The following is a 21,631-nucleotide window of genomic DNA, read 5'->3' as shown; positions in this document are numbered from 1 at the left end:
GTTGTGTGTCCGTGCGTTTATGCAGAAAGCGTGTGTGACTGAGCACGTTGGGCTATGATACGCGTCCGGAGGCGTCAGCGAATGATGGACCGGACTTGCGTGGCTGTGTATACCTGTGTGATGCTTTGGATGTGTTGTGTCTCCAGCCGGGTACGAGTGGCGACTGTCGGCGTGTTTCGGGGTGTGTGCCACGTGGGTCTGTGTGAGAGCTGTGTGTCCCTTTCGTGTAGCTGTGAGGATGTGTGTGGTGTGCGTTTTTGTGCCTGGGACACACATGTCCCTCCGCGCACCTGCTGCGTGTCTGTGCGTATTCGCGCGTGTGATACGTCCATCCATGTTAGCGTGCGGCATCTGTGTGTCCACGGGTCTCTGGGAGAGTGATGTCTGTGTGTGTGTGTGTGTGTGTGTGTGTGTGCGTGAGAGATGTGCGTGGCTGTGTGTCTGTGTGCGTGACGCCGGTGTCTACGGGTGTTCTTTGTTGCCCGTTTGTGGGACGTCTGTGTGTTGTGGCCGTGTGCCCCGGCATGTCACCGTGGCGTCCGCGTGGATCTTTGTCTGTGGCGTACTTGGTGGCGCGTGCGGGTCTTGGCGATGCCCTGCTGTTCCCGTGTGGCAGGGCGCATCTGTGCCGGGGGCCGGCCTGCCTGTGCCTTCCCCGTGCAGCCCGTCGTCCCTGCGTCTTTGTGTGTGACGTGTACGTGTCCCCGTCTGCCGATGGCTGTCCACCTTTGTATGGGATGTGCTTGTCTAGGAGGGTCTCTGCGACGAGTGGCAGGCATGTGTGGGCTGCGTGTACCTGCCTGACAGCTGCATCTTGGCGTGGAGCACACGTGTCCGTGCTGGTGGCGGTCCCGGCGGTGTCCCGGCCAGGCACTGTGGGCCCTGCGCCCCCCGCAAGGGTCTGCTGGTCCCTGTCTGTCCCTCCTCCTCCCCTCCCTCCTGGCAGCCAATGCAACTGGGGAGCCAGTTGCCATGACGACGCTCCATCCTCCCTCCAACCTCCCTCCTCCCACCCTTCCTCTGACAGGCTCTCTGCTCCCCCAATCCTGGCTGCCCTCGGGGGCGGGGCCCTCATTCTCCCCCCCCCCAATCCTACCCTCTCCCCCCCCCCCACCCCAGCAACCCCGGCTCCCCAGCTCCTCTCCTCTGTCCGCCTCTCCATCCCTTCATCTGTCTGTCCCTTCAAAGAGGGGGAGGGGGGTACCTGAGCCAGTAAGCAGCCCCTCCCTCCCCCTGTCCTGCGTCTCCTGCCCCTCTCCTGGGCCGGGGGGAGGCCAGGGTCGCGCGGGTCCCCATGGCTGGGGGCTGAGGGCCCGCCCCCCCCCTCCTCCCCAGCCGCCACCACCTCCACCTCCCTTCCATCCTCGACAAGATGCCTGCCCCCGGCGCCCTCATCCTCCTCGCGGCCGTCTCCGCCTCCGGCTGCCTGGCGTCCCCGGCCCACCCCGGTGAGTCTGTCTGGCTATCCGGCTGTCCGGCGGCCCCCACCCCCACCCCGGCCTGCCCGGGGGGGGGTGGGGGTGGGGGGGGGTGGTGGTGGTCTGTCCGCGGCGCTCCGGCTCCGTCACCTGCCTGCGCGTCTCCCCGCAGCCGAGCCGGGGCCTGGGGAGCCGCGGGGACGGTGCGTCCGTCAGCAGGGCCTGTGGGAGGAAGGCTGGGGGCTGGGTGGGGAGGGGGTCCGTTTGGGCAACATGTGTGTGTGCAGGTGTGTGCCGGGAGCCGGGGAGGACGGGGCCGCTGGGGAGAATTGGGGGCAGCGGGGAGGCATTTCTAAGGGGGACACGGCATAGGAGGCTGGCTCTAGCTTTGGGGGAGATCCAGGGCTGGCGGGGTTCCCTCCTCAGGGGCTTGGGCTGGGGGCAGAGGACATGTGTGCGCTCCGCGAGTGCCTGGAAGAGACAGGCCTCAACGCCCGGAACTGGGGGGTTCCAGCGTGGGACAAGAATCTTCTCCCAGCCTGCAGCTGGGGGCTCATCTTCTTGCCCAAATAGGGGGGTAACGGGACTGGAGCGTATTTTAAATTCTGAGCGCTCCAGACTCCACTGTTAGACGTCTTTCCCTCAGTCCTCACTGGAATTCATCCAAGCCTGCGGTGAGGTGATTGGGGCGGCGGGGCGGGGGGGTGGGGGGGTCCCAGCTTGGGGCTAGAGGAGGGACCCCACCCCCAACCCAACCACCTGAGAAGGCCTCAAACTACAACTCCCACAATGCCCCGGGCCATCCGGCTCCTCTGCCAAGGAGCCCCTGGTTGCGGAGCATTATGGGAGTTGTAGTCAATGCTGGCCAGGCTGGAGGTGGCGGGGGGGGGGGGGGGTGCATGGAGGCTGGGAGCTTGGGGCTTGAAGCCGGGACCCCAGCCCAGCCCTGATGCCCACAGATGGATTCGCCCTGGGCCGGGCCCCTCTGGCTCCTCCCTACGCCGTGGTCCTCATTTCCTGCTCCGGCTTGCTGGCCTTCATCTTCCTCCTCCTCACCTGTCTGTGTTGCAAACGGGGTGATGTCGGCTTCAAGGTGAGGTGCATACGGGGGATTCACGTGGGCAGGAAGACCCCAGCGAGGCCTTGTCCCCCCCCAGGCCCGGTCGTTGGTGGGGGGAGAGGGGCAGTAAGTCCGGGAGCACCTTCTGGCCTGGAGTTATGGCAAGATCCGGAGCCTTGGGAAGAAAATCGGGGGACAGCTCTAAGAAAGATGGGAAGGCATCCTGACCAGAAGGACGATGGCGTGTCTCAGCCCCGTGTTCTCCCCACCCCTCACCTCTCCCGGCCCCAGGAGTTTGAGAACCCTGAAGGGGAGGACTGCTCGGGGGAGTACACTCCGCCGGCGGAGGAGACCTCCTCCTCACAGTCGCTGCCTGATGTCTACATTCTCCCGCTGGCTGAGGTCTCCCTGCCGATGCCTGCCCCGCAGCCTTCACACTCAGGTACTCTCCGCTCTCCGCACCTTGACTAGGGTCCCGTGGTCCCAGGGGACAGGGTGGAAAGCCCTGAGGGTCTCCCCTCAGGGGCCAGGGAGCTGAGGTCCCAGGCAGCCAAGGGGAAAGGCAGAGGTGGGAGCCGCAGGATCTTGGAAGCAGCCTCCAGGGACTCAGAGATCATCTTGGTGGAAGCCATCGATTAACCCCAAGCCGGATGTGGGGAATCTTGTGGGGCCATGGCCGGTGAGGTCAGCCTAGATCTCAGTCTCAGAGGCAGCCAACGGCAGGCTGAAGCCATGTCATAGGATCTTGAAGCGCCAAGGGGAAGGATTGATTGGATGCTGGGAGCTCGTGGGCAGCCAATGGGGAGGCTGAGCTCCCAACAAGGAATGTTGGGGCAGCCAATGAAAAGAGATTGGTATCTGCTTTGACCTCGGTCCACACTGAGTTGGGGGAGGGGTGTCAGTGGCACTTAGGAGGGGAGAGAGACTAAGGGGGGCTCCCCTTTTTGCACCCCCCCCCAGACATGACCACCCCCCTGGGCCTTAGCCGCCAACACCTCAGCTACTTACAAGAGATTGGGAGTGGCTGGTTTGGGAAGGTGAGTGGGGCTGGGGGTGGGAGGCCGGGGCGGGGGGGGGGGGGGGGGGTCCGTACAATTCAGGGCTGTGCTCCTGTTCTGTGTCCATCGCCCCTGCTCCCACCACTTGTCATCTGTCCCCTGCCCCTCAGCCCACCCAGTGCCCTCCCCTCTGTCCGCCTCTCACCTGCTCCCACCTACCCCATCGCCCCCACATCTGTCAGTCGGCGCCTCCCTCCTCACTCCATTGACCACTCTGCCTCGCCACCTGGCTCTCCACGCGTCCGTCTGTCCATCTTCCCATCCGTCCCTGCATCCATCGGACTCTGGGCCCGTGAGTCTCTCACCCTGCGTCTGACGGGGGACACGGGTGGTGGGATCTGAGGGGAGAGGCTGGAACGGACGTGGGGGCAGGGGGACACTTGGAGCCATGCACTGGGCTGGAGGCGGCCCTGGGGACGGGGCTGGGGAAGCTGCAGGCACTGACCCCCGGGTCCCCCTTGACCAGGTGATCCTGGGAGAGATTTTCTCGGACTACACCCCGGCCCAGGTGGTGGTGAAGGAGCTCCGAGCCAGCGCGGGGCCCCTGGAGCAGCGCAAGTTCATCTCGGAAGCACAGCCATACAGGTATTGGGGGCTTTTCAGGGGACGTGGGCCCGGGAGGCCCACAGATACGGGTCTGGTAGCGTTTGGGAGGGGGCGGAGTATGGCTCGGGGTCAAACCTGGCTCGAATCCCGGATGTACTTCTTCCTGGCTGTGCGACTTGGCGGACAGAATCGCCCTCTCTGAGCCTCAGTATCTTCATCCAGAAAGTGAGTCCAGGAAGCCCACACATTCTCAGGGGGGCCTTGAGGAGCTCTGTTGCGCCACCCCCCACCCCTGCTGTATGGTTAGGTCTGGAAAGGCAGGACGCTGTCTCACCCGCCCTTGCTTGGTCTCCCCTCCACTCTAAGGGCTTCTAGAAAAGAACTAGATAAACATTTGCTACATAAATGCCTTGCGAGGGAGCAGTTGCCCTGTCATGGGAAGGATATGTATACAGAGGCCCCTCATCAGACAGTTGGAAAAGCGGGGTGTACCCTGAGAGATTCAGACACTGGACTTTATCACCTTCATGTTCTAAACCTCTCATGGCTCCCTATTGCCTGCAGGACAAAGTCCCACTCCTCTGTACAGCCCACAGGCTTTGCAAGGCCTGCCCCTGTCCCCTTCCAGCCCCTGGCCCCCCTTGCCCCAGCCGCCCTGACCCCTCTTACTGATCCTGTCCCATATCAGTCTCTTTGCTGCCTCAGGACCTTTGTCTTTGCTGTTCCCTCTGTCTAGAATATCATTCCTGGCTCACCCACCCACAGCCCCAGATGGTGGGCTCTTTTCCCGTCCTCAGGTCTCTGGTCAGAAAGACCTTCCCTCACACACACACACACACACACACACACACACACACTCCCACATCAGGAGCCCCCCCCCCCCCCCCCCATGCTCCCTCACGTTGATTCATGCGTTTCCTTCATAACACGTATCCTAGTTTGTCATTGGTTTCTTCCGTTTGCTTGCTTGTGTGGCTGCCTCTCCCCAGACCCATGCTGGCAACCACTAGCCACATATGGCTGTTTACATTTATCTTAAATAAAATGAAATCAAGTTAAAAACTCATTTCCTCAGCTACACTCGCCACACATCTCCAAGGGCTCCGTAGCCACACGTGGCCAGGGGCTCCCCTGTTGGGCAGCTCGGATCTAGAACCTTCCCGCCTTCACGGAAGGTTCAGTTGGCGAGGGCAGGGCAACACGGGGACAGCTCCGGGGTCCCTCGGCCCTTTGTAGACGTTGGCGGAGGGAGCCAGAGTCCTGAGATCAAATCCCAGCTCAGCCACCGTTACTAGCTGTGGGACCCTGTGCGAGTCGCTTCCCTCTCTGGGCCTCCATTTCCTCCTGGATTAGATGGGAAAAATTATCCTGCCCAGCAGGGTTCCGGGGGTGGGGGTGGGGGGGGGTGGATTTGATCGCAGAAGTGGCCCGCCTTGGCCCGGATTAGCCCATCTGCGTGTCCGTCAACATCCGCCATCCTGAACCTTCCATTCAGGCCTCCGGCCGTTTTTCAAGTCCCCGGCACGGGCTCTCTATGAACACGTTTGTCTCCCGAGTCCCCTCCAGACCCCCGTGGGAAAATAGCCCAGCACACACCTACCCGGAGCCAGGCCCTGGGCTGCAAGCCCGGAATGTTTTAATCTCCCTGCGGACCCCCCCCCCCCCCCCGGCCCCCGCCCCGGCCGAGTAGCGGGGTCAAACCCTTCACTGCGCACCTTGTTACGCAGCCCCTGTCTAGGCACTGGGGACACGGCCACGTGAACAAAAAGCCCCCAAGTGTCTTGTCCTAGTGGAGCGCACCCCCTAGTGGAGGAGAGAGGCAATTAACAAAGGAAGAAAGAAATTTTCAGAAGAAAATGTCAGAGGCTGACGAGTGCCACCCGGAAAGAAGGCAGCGCGTGACAAGAGAGGGGGGCTATGGATGATCACGGGAAAGGGGGTGATCTAGTCAGTCTAGGAGGACTCAGTCCCGCAAGCCTTGGGGGAAGCATGTTCCGGGCAGAGGGAAGAGCCCGTTGCAAAGGTGGTGAGGCCCGATTGAGATCAAACCAGAGAAGGGACTGGGGGAAGGGGCTGGGGGGCGGGGGGAGGGTAAGGTGAAGAGGAAGGAGGGCCGGGAGGCACCTGGGGGTCTGGCCTGGGAACTGGGGGGATAGTGGGGCAGCCCTGAGATGGGCCCCTGGGGAAGGAGGGTGCGTGCGGAGGGGGGTGTGAGTGTGGGTGTGTGGCCGGAGACCCGAGGTGAAGCAGCCGAGACCAAAGAGGTCGAAGCAACGTGTTGGTTCAGGGGAGGCTGGGGTGGGACAGAGGTCGGTGGTGGGCGGGAAGGGGCTGTTTCCTGACCCTGCCCCCTCCCCGCCCTGGCCCCAGGAGCCTGCAGCACCCCAACGTCCTCCAGTGCCTGGGCGTCTGTGTGGAGACACTGCCCTTTCTGCTGATCATGGAGTTCTGTCAACTGGTGAGGGTCTGCGGAGGGTGGGCAGAGGGGAGGCGGGGGGGTCTGGACGGGCTGGGGGCTGCGAGCCAGCCTAGGGTCCTAGGAATCTTTCCCAATAACATGTGTGGCTTGAAGGCTTACTGTAGAGGAGCACTCCCTCAGACGGCCTGCGGCCAACTAGCATGAGAGCTGGGTTCTGTGGTTAGGCCCTCTTAAGTAGCGGGGGAAACTGAGGCTCAGAGGGGCCGCCCACTGAGTGCAGAGGTCGCCCCCCTCCTCGCCTCCAATCGGCTGGATGTGTGGGGGTCCTGGAAGGGGGTGGTGGTGGTGGTACTGACTCCACCCTCCCCTTCCTCCCAGGGGGACCTGAAGCGTTACCTCCGGGCCCAGCGGCCCCCTGAGGGCCTGTCCCCCGAGCTGCCCCCACGGGACCTGAGGACACTGCAGAGGATGGGCCTGGAGATCGCCCGCGGGCTGGCACATCTCCACTCCCACAACTACGTGCACAGGTGGCTGCCGGGGAGGGGAGCCGCGGGGAAGAGTGTGTAGGGGTACTACTTAGGGGAAGGAGGGGAGGCTATGGGGGCGGGAGGGAGGGCCACAGCGAAGGGGCTCAACAACCGGAGAAAGCGTGGTGGGGTCGGGAGGGGAGGAGCTACGGAGGGGAAGGGTCAGGAGAGGGGCGGGACCATAGAGGCCAGGGGGAGGAGCCATGGAGGGGAGGGGTGAGAGGAGGGGAGGGGAGGAGTCATAGAGGAGAGGAGGAGGAGTCAGGAGAGGGGAGGAGTCCTAGAGGAGAAGGAGGAGTCAGGAGGGGAGGGGGCCTGGGGAGGAGGCGGAATCAGGCGAACAGGTGGAAGGAAAAGCGGCAGGGGGCGGAGCCTGGAAAGGGGGCGGAGTGTGGGCGAGGCGGACGGTCTGGCCCAGGCGCTCCCCCCTTCTCACCTCCCGTCCCGGCCCCGCCCCCAGCGACCTGGCCCTGCGCAACTGCCTACTGACCTCCGACCTCACCGTGCGCATCGGAGACTACGGGCTAGCCCACAGCAACTACAAGGTGCGGGCTGCCCTCCATCGGGGCGGGGGGCGGGGGGCGCGCCCCCCTCCCCCACGCCTGACCCCGCTCCGGCCCGCCCCCCCAGGAGGACTACTACCTGACCCCCGAGCGCCTGTGGATCCCGCTGCGCTGGGCGGCGCCCGAGCTCCTTGGGGAGCTGCACGGGACCTTCATGGTGGTGGACCAGAGCCGCGAGAGCAACATCTGGTGAGGGGGCCCCGGGCGGCGTGGAGCCGAGGGCGGCAGGGAGGGTGGGAGGGTCACAGGGGGGGGGGGGGGGCTACGGCTGTGGAACCCCCCCTCCCCCCGCCAGGCGAGGCTGGGCAGGGCTCTGACCTCCCTCTGCCCTCGGCTCCCCGCAGGTCCCTGGGGGTGACCCTGTGGGAGCTCTTCGAGTTTGGGGCCCAGCCCTACCGCCACCTGTCAGACGAGGAGGTCCTCGCCTTCGTGGTCCGCCAGCAGCACGTCAAGCTGGCCCGGCCCAGGCTCAAGCTGCCCTATGGGGACTACTGGTGAGGGCAGGGCCTGACCCCGGGCCCATGACCCCCCATCTCCCCCCCCCCCCATGTCCCGGAGCCCCTCACCTCCGTGCACACCGCCCACGGTCTCACTCGTGACTCGCTACATACACCCCCACCCGAGGAGCGGGGACACCCCCACACCTTTTGCCAGCATCTGCTGCTTGGAGGGGGTGAAACTGAGGCGGGCAGGGGCTGAGCTGGTGTTCGAAGCCTAGTTTCTCCACTCCTGTTTGCTTGGCTCCGATTCCAGGACCCACGGCCCAAACAGGAAGGCCGCCTATCACTTTCTCACATCCCCTGCTGTCTCCTCTTCTAGTTCTCTGTCCCCCCTGGTCGCACCCCCATCTTATCACACACACAGGCACACACACACACACACCCCGGGTCTCTGTCCCCCTCTCTCTAGATCTCAATCCTCTTCTCCAGTCTCTCCCTGTGCCCCCCCCCCCCCCCCCCGCCCACCGGGAGCCCTCCACCCTCTCGCCGGGACTCCTCCCCACTCACCTGTGCCTCCTTCCCTCTCCCCCAGGTACGACATCCTTCAGTCCTGCTGGCGGCCACCTGCCCAGCGCCCTTCGGCCTCTGACCTCCAACTGCAGCTCACTTACCTGCTCTCTGAGCGCCCCCCACGGCCCCCGCCCCCCCCACCCCCACCCCGGGACGGTCCCTTCCCTTGGCCCTGGCCCCCGCAGCACAGCGCGCCCCGCCCGGGGACCCTCTCCTCACCGTTCCCCCTTCTGGATGGCTTCCCTGGGGCCGACCCCGACGACGTGCTCACGGTCACCGAGAGCAGCCGTGGCCTCAACCTCGAGTGCCTGTGGGAGAAGGCGCGGCGGGGGGCCGGCCGGGGAGGGGGGGCGCCGCCCTGGCAGCCGGCGTCCGCGCCCCCAGCGCCCCATGCCAACCCCTCCAACCCTTTCTACGAGGCGCTGTCCGCGCCCAGCGTGCTGCCCGTCATCAGCGCCCGCAGCCCCTCTGTGAGCAGCGAGTACTATATTCGCCTGGAGGAGCACGGCTCCCCCCCAGAGCCCCTCTTCCCCAGCGACTGGGACCCCCTGGACCCAGGGGTGCCTGCCCCCCAGGCCTCCCAGGCCCCTTCCGAGGTCCCCCAGCTGGTGTCCGAGACCTGGGCTTCGCCCCTCTTCCCTGCAGCTCGGCCCTTCCCGGCCCAGCCCTCAGCATCAGGCAGCTTCCTCCTGAGCGGCTGGGACCCCGAGGGCCGAGGCGCCGGGGAGACCCTGGCGGGAGACCCTGCCGAGGTGCTGGGGGAGCGGGGTACCGCCCCGTGGGCAGAAGAGGAGGAGGAGGAGGAGGAGGAGGGCAGCTCCCCGGGGGAGGACAGCAGCAGCCTTGGGGGTGGTCCCAGCCGCCGGGGTCCCCTACCCTGTCCCCTGTGCAGCCGGGAGGGGGCCTGCTCCTGCCTGCCTCTGGAGCGGGGGGACGCCGTGGCCGGCTGGGGGGGCCACCCCGCTCTTGGCTGCCCCCATCCCCCAGAGGACGACTCGTCCCTGCGGGCAGAGCGGGGCTCCCTAGCCGACTTGCCCCTGGCCCCCCCCGCCTCGGCCCCCCCCGAGTTTCTGGACCCCCTCATGGGGGCGGCGGCGCCCCAGTACCCCGGGCGGGGGCCACCTCCCGCTCCCCCCCCCCCGCCGCCGCCTCCCCGGGCCCCCGCGGACCCGGCCGTGTCCCCCGACCCTCCCTCGGCCGTGGCCAGTCCCGGCTCAGGCCTGTCGTCTCCGGGCCCCAAGCCGGGGGACAGCGGCTACGAGACCGAGACCCCTTTTTCCCCCGAGGGAGCCTTCCCAGGCGGGGGGGCAGCCGAGGAGGAAGGGGTCCCTCGACCGCGGGCTCCCCCCGAGCCCCCCGACCCGGGAGCGCCCCGGCCACCCCCAGACCCGGGTCCCCTCCCGCTGCCGGGGACCCGGGAGAAGCCGACCTTCGTAGTTCAAGTGAGCACCGAGCAGCTGCTGATGTCGCTGCGGGAGGACGTGACAAGGAACCTCCTGGGGGAGAAGGGGGCAAACCCCCGCGAGACGGGACCCAGGAAGGTGGGGAGAGGTCCCGGGAACAGAGAGAAAGCCCCGGGCCCGAGCAGGGACCCCACAGTCCTGGGCAGCGGGAAGAAAGCCCCAAGCCCGACCGAGGACCCGAGCCTCCCCGTGAACGGGGTGACAGTGTCGGAGAACGGGGGCCAGAGAGCCCCAGGCATCGAGGAGAAGGTGGCGGAGAACGGGGCCCCAGGGACTCCCGAGAGAGAAGAGAAAGCGCTGGAGAAGGTGCTGGAGAATGGGGAGGTGACGCCACCAAGGAGGGAGGAGAGAGTGCTGGAGAATGGGGAGCTGAGGTCCCCCGAGAGAGAAGAGAAAGTGCTGGCGAATGGGGGCCTGACACCCCCAAAGATCGAGGAGAAGGTGTCAGAGAATGGGGGCCCGAGACTGCCCAGGAACACGGAGAGGCTGCCGGAGACTGGGCCTCGGAGAGCCCCAGGGCCCTGGGAGAAGGGGCCCGAGAGTGGGGTGTCAGCCCCAGAGACCTTGCTGGAGAGAGCCCCCGAGCCCGGCGCGGTGGCCTTGTCCCGGAACGGCGGGGCGACAGCCCCTGGCCCCACTGGCCCAGCCCCCAGGAGCGGGGTGCTGGAACCCGGGACCGAGAGGAGAGCCCCCGAGACTGGGGGGGCACCGAGAGCCCCCGGGGTTGGGAGGCCGGACCTCGGGAGTGGGGGCCGAGCCCCAGTGGGCATGGGGACGGCCCCCGGCGGCGGCCTCGGAAGCGGCGCGGACGCAAAGGCCGGATGGGTAGACAGCACGAGGCCACCGCCGCCACCGCCGGAAGCACAGCCGAGGAGGCCGGAGCCAGCGCCCCAGAGAGCCAGGCCGGAGGTGGCCTCCGAGGGAGAGCCCGGGGTCCCAGACAGCAGGGCCGGCGGAGACACAGCACCCAGCACAGACGGGGACCCCCCCAAACCCGAGAGGAAGGGCCCCGAGATGCCACGACTGTTCTTGGACTTGGGACCTCCTCAGGGGAACAGCGAGCAGATCAAAGGTGAGGAGGCTGCTGGGAGCAGGGGAGCGAGGTTGGGGGCCGAGGCCCGGCTCCTTCCAAGACGTACAACGGAGCTGAGGCCCTCAGGCTCCTGGGTGGCAGACAGGTCAGGCTGGCAATAATGGGAGGAGACCTCGGAGCCACGCCGCCCGGGCTCCAGTCCCTCTCTAGCCCTGTGGCCTTGGACAAACCACCTTCCTTCTCTGTGCCTCAGTTTCCCCGCCAAAAGTGGATGACGAGGATAGCGTCCACCTGGTAGGGCTGGGAGGCTTAACTGTTAGGACTTCTGAAGACGTTAGCTCAGCGCCAGTCCTAAGTTCCTCTGCTTTATTATTGCGATTCACTTAGACCCCGGGGTCTCAAGCTCAGATGCCCACGGGGGCCAGGCAGGACGGGGGGGGGGGGGGGGGAGTGGAAGGAGTCGTCTGGGAGAGGTGGGGTGGGAGCCAGGGGGGTCGAAAGGCGGCCCCTTCTCAGCTCCCCCTCGGGAACGCCCACCTGGTGTGGCCAAATCTGCCACTTTTCCCTTTTAAACCAGAGTCCCCGGTGTTGTGATGGCCGAAACCAATTCCAGCGAAGCCCATCCTCGCGCTGGGTTGCCAGCGTGTGATTCCCGGGGTTAAACTTTCCACCAAGTGGAGGCATCTATCCCGGGTGCCGGGCCCTGAGCTGCCCAAAGCTGGGACCCAGAGAGCTTCACACCCTGCCCTGTCTCCCCCACCCCAGGGGGAGCTGCCCTGTCTCCCCCACCCCACCATGCTACTGGTGCCCGGAAAGCAATAGACGTGCCTTTTCTGGAAACGGAGTTGGGGTAGGAACGCAGAAAATGCTTGGTCACCGAGGGGGACTGATTTAAGAGAAAGATAAACCGCCCCTGTTTAGATATGAACAAAGGGACTGTGGTTCCACCGGGATCACCCGCAGGACTGATTTCCTTAAATAGCGCTGTGAAGGTTATACATGATGGGACCCTGTGGCAATCTCACGGCCACACTTGGGGATAAGGTTATCATCTGTTTACCAGAGGAGGCTGCTTCCTGTTTATCGGGAGAGAAAGGTCAGGGAAGGAGCTGGGCATGGAACTTTGCCTTCCTCGAAGCCCGCGGTATTAGAATGACACGACTTCCTTGAGATTGTTGTGGGCAATTTGCAACCAGCTGTGGCAGGAAAGACCCCCCCTCCCACCCCCAGACAGCATGAAAATGTCAGGAGCTGGGCACCTAAGACGTCTCAGAAGATCGGTGGGGGACGGTGTTGCTGGGTGGGAAGATCCTGGGAATAGCTTGCCTTTTTTTTTTTTTTTTAAACTGCACGAACTCCTACTCATCCTTCAAGACCCCACTCAAATTTCCCCTTCCCTGGGAAGCCTTCCTGATTTCCAAAGGCTATCACCCTGTCCTTCCTGAGAGCTCCTTGAGAGCTCCCTCACAGCCCCCAACCCCATCGCCCTGAGATGGATGGTCAAGGAAGGCCTCAAGGAGGTGACTTTTGAGCAGATGTGAAGGAAGTAAGCTGGGTGGACATCTGGGGGAAGGGTGCTTCGGGTGGAGGGCACTGAGATGGGCACTGACTTGGCATGCTCGGGGAACAGCAAAAGGCCAGTGAAGCCGAATGGAGGGCACGGAGGGTGGAGAGTGACCCGATTCACGTCCAGTCTTTCTCCCTGCTCTGCCCTGACCCTCCTCTCATCCCCGCCACTGCCCGCACGGGGCCCGTCACATCATTTACTTCTGCATTAATGGACGAGTGGGTGGCCCCTGTTCATTTACCAGTGCGGAGACAGAGGCCCAGAGAGGTGAATCTGCTTGCCCTGGGGCACGCAGCAAGCGACCCGGGACCTGAAAAGTCCTTGCCTTCCAGCAGGCTGAGATCAGGGAGTCTTAGGGCAGGGCGAAAACCTGGAGATGGTTAGACAGCCCAATTTTTTGGTCTGGTACTTGAGGGCCAGAGAGGGAAAGTACCTTGGTCAACATCACGTAGCAGGGAACATTCATTCATTGATCCCACAGATATTGGCTGAGTACCTCTATATGCTTGGGGATGCAGCCAGAATGAGCCCAATTCAAGTCTCTGTTCTATGGCAAGGCGCACACGAATCACAACACCGCAGAAATAGTCACGTGCTGAGATAATCTGCTCGGAAGGAGCGGTGCTTGGTGCTATGGGGTGCAGAGCCAACAGCCTTGCCTGACCTCCTGGGAGAGCTCTGAAGGCTTGAAAGCCCGGGCTGAGCTGGAGGAGGAATGGGACTTGAATTAGAAAAGGAAGGCAGAAGGAACAGCCTATGCAAAGGCTCGGAGGTGGGAGGAATGGGGGGTGGGGGGTGGCCCAAGGGGCGGGGTGGAGGCCGAGTCAGAATGAGGTGTGGACGGAGAGGGCAACAGGGCCAGGGCACTTGGGCCTGGTGGGAGGCGCAGCGAAGTTGGGGCTGTGTGATGTGAACACTGACTGGGGAGTCAAGGAGAGGGTTAACCCCTGGAGGAGGGCGTGGAGAAAGGCCCCAGAGCCGCAGCCTTTTGGTTCACAAGAGGGGAAACCGAGGCTCCTAGCGCGGCCCGAGATTGCCTGAGGATACACAGCTAGGCAGGAGGGCATGCCTCAGTTTCCCCGGGAGCAGCGGCTCACCGGGTCTCTCCCCTCGCAGCCAAGCTCTCGCGGCTCTCTCTGGCGCTGCCGCCGCTCACGCTCACGCCGTTCCCGGGGCCGGGCCCGCGGCGACCCCCGTGGGAGGGCGCGGACGCCGGGGCGGCTGGCGGGGAGGCCGGCGGGGCGGGGGCGCCGGGGCCGGCGGAGGAGGACGGGGAGGACGAGGACGAGGACGAGGAGGAGGACGAGGAGGCGGCGGCGGCGGGCGCGGCGGCGGGGCCGCGGGGCCCCGGGAGGGCGCGGGCAGCCCCGGTGCCCGTCGTGGTGAGCAGCGCCGACGCGGACGCGGCCCGCCCGTTGCGGGGGCTGCTCAAGTCTCCGCGCGGGGCCGACGAGCCCGAGGACAGCGAACTGGAGAGGAAGCGCAAGATGGTCTCCTTCCACGGGGACGTGACCGTCTACCTCTTCGACCAGGTGCGCGGCCCCGGGAAGGGCAGGGGCAGGGGGCGGGGCCGGGGCGGGGCCATCGGGTGAGGGCGGGGCTGGGGAGAGAGTGGCCCGGGGAGCGGGGCTGGACTTGGATGGATGACGGGGTAAAGCCTTGGGTGTGGAGACGGGGCGTGGGAATGGGGCGGAGCCCGGAGGATGGGCCCAGCCCAGGGCGGGGTTGAGGCCTGAAATGAGGGGGGCGGGGAGGCCTGTGATGGGGGAGAGCGCGGGAGGGCCGGGGTTGGGGGGGTGGGGGGGAGTTGGAGAGTGAGAAGGGATCTAGAAGGAAGGCGGGGGAGATGCCTGGTGGTCAGGGCAGGGCCCGGAGAAGCTACAGGGAGAAGGCCTGGAGAGGGTTGGGGCGTGGTCTGGACGACGGGGGCGGAGCCAAGTGAAGTTTGGGTCTTGGGGTGGTCCACCCGCGCGCTCTAGTGGTGGAGGCAAAGGGGCCGGCTCAGGATGAAGCGGGTTTTACCCACGAGGGGCGGGCCGTGGCGAGGCTGCAGGTAGGGCTTAGGAGAGGCGGCTTGCAGTGTTGAGATACTAAGCGCAGGAGGGGTGGGTTCAGAGACGGACGGGGCTAGAGAACCGGGGCGGGGCTTAGAGAGGTGGCCTGAAAATTGTAAGGCTGGGAGGATATGGGAGAAAAGAAAAAAGAGCGGGATGGCGCTTATGGACTGGGGCCTAGATGGGTCTGGATGGGTCTGGGCGAGCCTGGAGCGGGGCACACCGGGCTGCGGTCCTGAGATGAGAGTCAGGAGCGTGGGCCTGGGCCTCAGAAGAGAAGGGCGGGGCTCGGAGGGCCGGAGCGGGGCCACTTCCGGGGGCGAGACTTAGAGGCCCGAGGGAGGGTCGGGGTGTGCAGGATACGGCAGGGGTTCGGAGCAAGGTCCCGAACTTGGACGCCTGTGGCCGAGATGTCGGAAGTAGTTAGGGGTCATGGAGACGAGGCAGCATTTATGGAGGCAATATTGGTTTAGGGGGCTCCCAGGGAATCATTGCGTTAAGGAGAGAATACCCGTGGTGGGGTGCTTAGCTGTGGGCGGGGGAGGAGCCTCCGGCCGGGGTGGGGTTAAGGCTGACCTGAGGCTTTGAAGGCAGAGTAGGGGCTCCAGCCACCTCCAAAGAGGGTGGGTGCGACTGTAAATTGGGACACCTGAAGCCCCAGAGATGTTAGCAGGCTTTGTTGCTCGTTGGGAATGCAGTGGGTGGGATGCGACGGTTCGCCCCCTCTCCCCTCCCCTAATCTACCTCCACAGGAGACGCCAACCAACGAGCTGAGCGTCCAGGGCCCCCCCGAGGGGGACACGGACCCGTCAACGCCCCCAGCGCCCCCGACGCCTCCCCACCCCGCCACCCCCGGAGATGGGTTTCCCAGCAACGACAGCGGCTTTGGTGAGGGGCTGCGTGGGACCTGGAGTGGGCAGAGCAGGGGCGGGGCCTGGAAGGGGGCAGAGCTGGGGCGGGGCCTGGAGGCGGGGCAGATCTGGGGCGGGGCCTGGAAGGCGGCAGAGCTGGGGCGGGGCCTGGAGGCGGGGCAGATCTGGGGCGGGGCCTGGAAGGGGGCAGAGCTGGGGCGGGGCCTGGAGGCGGGGCAGACCTGGGGGCGGGGCCGACCTGGGGCGGGGCCTGGGGGCGGGGCAGAGCTGAGTCTGGGCCGCAGGGACGTACTGCTGGAGGCAGGTGCCTGAGGACCGGCTGGGTTGGAGGACTGGAGCTGAAGTTGAGGGGCTCCAAGAGCGCCCGAGGGTCTGACCGCATCCTCTCCTCTTCTCCCTAACCCCCCACCCCCACCCCGCTGCTAGGAGGCAGTTTCGAATGGGCGGAGGATTTCCCCCTCCTCCCCCCGCCAGGCCCCCCCCTGTGCTTCTCCCGCTTCTCCGTCTCGCCTGCGCTGGAGACCCCGGGGCCCCCCGCCCGGGCCCCCGACGCCCGGCCCGCAGGTACAGTGCTTCAGACCCTCTGGCCTGCTCCTCCCTCTGCTGGCCTCTCTCCCCATCTGTTTCCCCACTTTCTCGTCCCCATGTCTGAATTTCCCTCTCTCCCCTCAGTCTCTCTCCTCCCCTCGCAGTCAACCCTGGCTATTCGGTCCTGAGACCCCACCCGACTCTGGTACCAGCTCAGACCAGGCAGTGGTCATCAGATGGGCTGGGGTAGTCGCGCCCCTTCCCTGAGCCTCAGTTTCCCCTTCTGTAAGGATCCCTTCACAGACTTGCTCCTCTTTGCCCCGTCTCTTGCCTGGCACCTGTCAGATCTTGATCCCACATCCGTTTGGGGACGTGGGTTGATCAGAAGCAGAGACAAGGAGAGAGAGGAAACCAGTGTGCTTCAGAGCTGCTTAGTTGAACCGGAGCGGAGAGAACATGGGGGTAGATTCTAGTCTCATCCCCATTTTACAAACGAGAAAACTGAGGCACAGAAGAATGCGGAGCCAGGATCCAAACCCTGCTGCCTGCCCTCTGAGTCAGTTTCCTTTTTTTTTTTTTTAATTTATTTTATATTTTAAAATTTATTTATTTAAGTAACCTCTTCACCCAGCGTGGGGCTCGACCTCACGACCCCCGAGATCAAGAGTCATAGTTATGTTCCACCGACTGAGCCAGCCAAACAGCCCTGAGTCAGTGTTCCTTTCCTGTATTTCACATACGCCAAAGAGCTAATCCTCACCCTCATCTTGGGAGAGGGTCACCACACCCTTAGTTTCTGACGGCCCCCAAGCTAAGGCCTATTTTACAGAGGAGGGCACAGCAATGTCTCTCTCCCGTCGGAACTGGGTCTGGAGAGATCAGAGACTCCGGCTCTCTGCCGCCCCCTGCTGCCGCTCCTGAGAATAGCCCTGGATGCCGAGCTCACACCGCGCTGGGCAGGTGCAGGTGTTCCCAGAGGAGAGAGCGAGAAGGTAGAGAAGGTGCAACCTTCCCCTTTCAGGGAGGGTGACAGTCCTGCTCCCCTAGATCGTGCCTGAGTCCAGCTGTTGGCCCTGCCACTCCTCGGCTGTATAACCTAGAGGCAGTCACTCTCCTTCTCTGTGCCTCAGTTTTCTCATCTGCAGAATGGGGACGATCACAGGCTCTAACTCTTAGGGTTCTTCAGGGGATTCAATGGTTTAACCCTACGCGTGCGCGCACACACACAGCACAGCCTGGTCAAGCCGCAGGGGTCTCTCCCTGCGCTTAATGAAGTCGAAGTTCACCGAGCATTTGCTAAGCACAGGTGCCGCGCTGGGCACGGGGTGGGGTGGGGGTGGGGGGGGGCACTGATTCCATGCTGAGCAAGATACATGAGCCCCACTCCGCCCTACCCAATCCAGAGACACTGACCCGCCCCCCCCCCCCCCCCCCCCCGGGGCCACATGGCGGCGACTGGAGGCTGGGAGGCTAGACAGGAGGCCAGGGCAAGCGTCCAGGCGGGAGAGGAGAGAACAGACAGGGTTTGGGGCGGGAAGGACGGGGCTGAGGGCAGACTCCAGGTGCCACCTCAAATGTCACTTCCTCCCAGAGGTCTTCATGGGGACAGGGCGGGGTGGGTTCCAGACATGGGGACACTGCCAAGTGGTGAGTCAGGGCTGAGGCCAGCAGGGCCAGGATGCCAAGATGACTTCACCTTTAATCACCGGGGAAGGGAGGGAGGGCCCAGTCGTGTGAAACCCTTCACTGCGGTGGGCCTGGCAGGCAAGCTGCGGAACCTGTTTCCCAAGGCCGCGGTGTGGGGTCCAGGCCCGGCCCCCTTTCCGCCCCCCCCCCCCCGCAGACCCCCCTCCCCACCCCCCTGTGCTCGGCGTGGCTCTGCCCACTCAACCGGCGTGCCCTGAGTGATGCCACCTGCCCCAGCGTCTCTCCGCTCCTTCGAAAAGGACACGAGGGTCATGCTCCCCTTTTAAAGAGAGGGGAAACCGAGGCTCAGGGACAGGAGTGAGGGCCACGGCTTGACCCTCGGGTCACTCAGGTAAGAACTGCGGGGTGGAGAGCGAGGGCGCCCCCTGCGTGGCCCTGGGTGAGATCCGCCACACCCTCCCCCACCCCAGACCTTGGTTTGCCGGATCTGTGGAATGGGTGGGGGCTTCTGCGGGGACAGGACGGGCCATGCAACAGTTAGGTGGGAAGGCGCTTTGCGTCAGGCCCTGTGCTGGGCGCTGGGGCCGTCTGGAGAGCTTACCTTCTAGGGAGGCAAACAGACGGACAGGAAGCTAGCAGACGATGACTGGGATCCAGATAGAATGACTGGGGGGAGGGGTGGGGTCACCAGGGGGGCGACTGCTTGACCCAGAAGGGCCTCCAAGGCGCGGGTCTGCCTTATGTGGGAAGGGATAAGGAAAGGGCATGGGGGGGGGGGGGGGGAGGGACAGCCATGCAAAGGCCCTGGGGTAGGATTGTACTTGGAGCCGAGGAGCCAGGAGGGCGGCGTAAGGACAGAAATGGGACCCAGTGCGGATTTTGCTTTCCACTCGGAGAGAGACAGAAGCCTTGAGCCCGTCTGCCCGATAATTCGCTTTCGGTCTCCACTCCCTCCGTCCTCAGGCCCCGTGGAGAACTGACTCCCCGAAGACCCCACCCCCCCGCACCCCCGGAAGAGGGGCTGAGGGTAGAATCCTCTGTGGACGACGGAGCCACTGCCACCGCCGCAGACGCCGCCTCCGGGGAGGCTCCTGAGGCTGGGCCCTCCCCCTCCCCCACCATGTGCCAAACGGGAGGCCCCGGCCCCCCACCCCCTAGCCCCCCGGACGGCTCCCCCGAGCCCCCTGACCCCCTCGGTGCCAAATGAGGCAGGCAGCCCCTCGCCCCTCCCTGGAGAGCCGCCTTTCTTGGAACTGAACTGAACTCTTTCGGGCCTGGAGCCCCTCGGCACAGCGGAGGCCCCTCCTCACCCACTCCTGGCCCCAGAGAGGGGCTGCAGGCTTCGGGGACCTGGACCCCCCCCCCATCTCGCGTCTCCCCTCCCCCTCCCCCCCCTCCCCCAGCCGGGCCCCTGGAGGGGCCTCTGGTTCAAACCTTCGCGTGGCATTTTCACATTATTTAAAAAAGACAAAAACAACTTTTTGGAGGAACGGCGGGCCTGTGTGTCTTTCAGGGCAGGGCGCGCGGGGGAGGGCCCGGGAGAAGGCGCCTTCCGCCCGCCCCCTTCACAGACGGGAATGTCGAGGCCCAGGAAGGCGGAAGCGCCCTGCGGTGGTGAGGCTGCGGGGCTCTGCTTCTCTGGCCCCCGGCTCTGCCTGGTGCTGGCCGCACTGACCTGGGCGGCAGCCTCCGCGTGACACAAGAGCCGCGTTGACACAAGGTGGCTGGGGGGGGGGGGGGGGGGGCTGGGGAGGGGGTGCTCGGGAACGACCTGCCGGCACCCACACGGCCCCTGGCCGCACCTCTCAGAAGCTTCCGAGGCCAGGCACTGCCTCCCTGCCCACCGTGGCCTTGCCTCAGTTTACCTGTGTCTCCGTGTGGCCGCCCACCTCCCATGAGACGTTCCCGTCTCTCCCCCTGGGCCCCTCTTCCTAATTCTGTGTGTTGGAGTTTCTCCGGCTGTACTGTTTTCTCCTCCTCTGTGCCTCCCTGTCGCCTGCCTGTCTCTATTATGTCTTTCTCTGCCTTTGTGTTTACCCCGATTCCTTTTCCTCCGTTTCTCCTGGGCTCTTGGACTGATTCTGCCTCCCCCCCCCCCCCGCCCCCCACCCCCCGGGGTCTGCCTTTGCCTCTCCAATCTCCTGGCTTCAACCTGTCCCCCGTCGCCTCCCTACTGCAGCCATTGGCATATTTGAGGGACTCACTTGAGACCCGAGGGAAGGGCCCAGGGGTGGGGGTCCAGCTGGGAGGCTGTGGGCTCCTGGCCTAGGAGTTAAGGTGATGAAGGCGTTAGGGTCACTTGTAAGTCTGGGGGATGGAGAAAGGGAGGGGGGAGGGGGCTGGGTTCCAACCTCTTCCCAGGGGTTCTGCGGTTGACGCGTTGATGCTCAAACTGATCTTAGGACACATGTGCCCAGGGTGAGGGCTGATGGCACCAAGATTGACAGGGTCTGGGGGCAGGACTCCAGGGTCTGAGGGAGGAGGGGCTGGGGGCAGGACTCCTGGGTCTGAGGGAGGAGGGACTGGGGGTCTGGACTCCTGGGTCTGAGGGAGGAGGGGCTGGGGGTCAGGACTTCAGGGTCTGAGGGAGGAGGAGCTGGGGGCAGGACTCCAGGATCTGAGGGAGGAGGGGCTGGGGTGTGAGGACTCCTGCGTCTGAGGGAGGAGGGGCTGGGGGCAGGACTCCTGGGTCTGAGGGAGGAGGGACTGGGGGTCTGGACTCCTGGGTCTGAGGGAGGAGGGGCTGGGGGGTCTGGACTTCTGGGTCTGAGGGAGGAGGGGCTGGGGGCCTGGACTCCTGGGTCTGAGGGAGGAGGGGCTGGGGGCAGGATTCCTGGGTCTGAGGGAGGAGGGGCTGGGGGTCAGGACTTCAGGGTCTGAGGGAGGAGGGGCTGGGGGCAGGATTCCTGGGTCTGAGGGAGGAGGGGCTGGGGGTCAGGACTTCAGGGTCTGAGGGAGGAGGGGCTGGGGCTCAGGACTCCTGGGTCTGAGGGAGGAGGGGTTGGGGGCCAGGATTCCAGGATCTGAGGGAGGAGGGGCTGGGGGGTGAGGACCCCTGGGTCTGAGGGAGGAGGGGCTGGGGGTCAGGACTTCAGGGTCTGAGGGAGGAGGAGCTGGGGGCAGGACTCCAGGATCTGAGGGAGGAGGGGCTGGGGTGTGAGGACTCCTGGGTCTGAGGGAGGAGGGGCTGGGGGCAGGACTCCTGGGTCTGAGGGAGGAGGGCCGTATTAGCTCACTAGGGCTGCCGTAACCAAGTGCCACAAATCGGGTGGCTGAAACCACAGACACTCAGCTCTGGAGGCTAGAATCCAAGATTAAGGGCTCCGCGGGGGTCCTCAGGATCAGTTCCTTCTGAAGCTGTGAGGGACAATCCGTTAATGACTCCCCTAGCTTCCGGTGCTCTCCTGGCAATCTCTGGTGCTCCCCAGTGTGTAGGAGCCTCACTCGAATCTCTGCCTTCACCTTCATGTGCGTTCTCCCCGTGTGTGTAGTTCCAAAATTCCTCTTTCTGTAAGGACACTCGTCATATTGGATTCGTGCCCGCGTTAATGACCTAATCTTAACTGATTGCATCTACAATGACCCCATGTTCAAGTAAGACCACATTCTGCGTTACTGCAGGGTTCGGACTTCAACATCCTGATTCCAAGGGGGATAGAATTCAACCTGTAACGAGGGGGTTGGGAACTTGGGGTCTGGGGAGAGGTGGGAGCCGGCAACCAGAATTCTGTCTTTGGGGAGGAGATGGCCTTGGGGCAAAAGCGGACGATTTTGAGCTGATAGGTCTGGTTTGGATGGTCCACGGGTGATTCCAGCTTAACTAAGTTGGCCAAACCAGAGCCCCGGATCCCACCCCCCCACCCCCA

General features: G+C 64.7%; 1 protein-coding gene across 1 annotated transcript; it reads left to right on the top strand.

The window, feature by feature from the left end:
- Nucleotides 1-1,094: 1,094 nt before the first annotated feature.
- LMTK3 (lemur tyrosine kinase 3) lies at nucleotides 1,095-18,859 on the top strand. The gene is made up of 15 exons (XM_078439589.2): nucleotides 1,095-1,448; nucleotides 2,378-2,511; nucleotides 2,770-2,920; nucleotides 3,439-3,515; nucleotides 4,003-4,121; nucleotides 6,453-6,540; nucleotides 6,880-7,028; nucleotides 7,489-7,573; nucleotides 7,659-7,780; nucleotides 7,936-8,085; nucleotides 8,624-11,136; nucleotides 13,781-14,196; nucleotides 15,471-15,606; nucleotides 16,017-16,154; nucleotides 18,729-18,859. The coding sequence occupies exons 1-15, from the start codon at nucleotides 1,373-1,375 to the stop codon at nucleotides 18,743-18,745; spliced, it is 4,371 nt and encodes a 1,456-aa protein (XP_078295715.1). The 5' UTR covers nucleotides 1,095-1,372; the 3' UTR covers nucleotides 18,746-18,859.
- The last annotated feature ends 2,772 nt before the right edge of the window (nucleotides 18,860-21,631 follow it).

This window comes from Panthera onca, chromosome E2 (genome assembly GCF_046562875.1).
Source record: "Panthera onca isolate mPanOnc1 chromosome E2, mPanOnc1 haplotype 2, whole genome shotgun sequence".
Taxonomy (NCBI): Eukaryota; Metazoa; Chordata; class Mammalia; order Carnivora; family Felidae; genus Panthera; species Panthera onca.
This window is presented reverse-complemented; position numbering and strand designations above follow the sequence as displayed.

Excerpts from the sequence above, each read along its gene's own strand:
- LMTK3 (XM_078439589.2), top strand. The coding sequence starts at position 1,373 with ATGCCTGCCCCCGGCGCCCTCATCCTCCTCGCGGCCGTCTCCGCCTCC. Across the intron at positions 4,122-6,452 it reads TCGGAAGCACAGCCATACAG|GAGCCTGCAGCACCCCAACG; the intron begins GTATTGGGGGCT and ends CCCTGGCCCCAG. Across the intron at positions 11,137-13,780 it reads GAACAGCGAGCAGATCAAAG|CCAAGCTCTCGCGGCTCTCT; the intron begins GTGAGGAGGCTG and ends CTCCCCTCGCAG.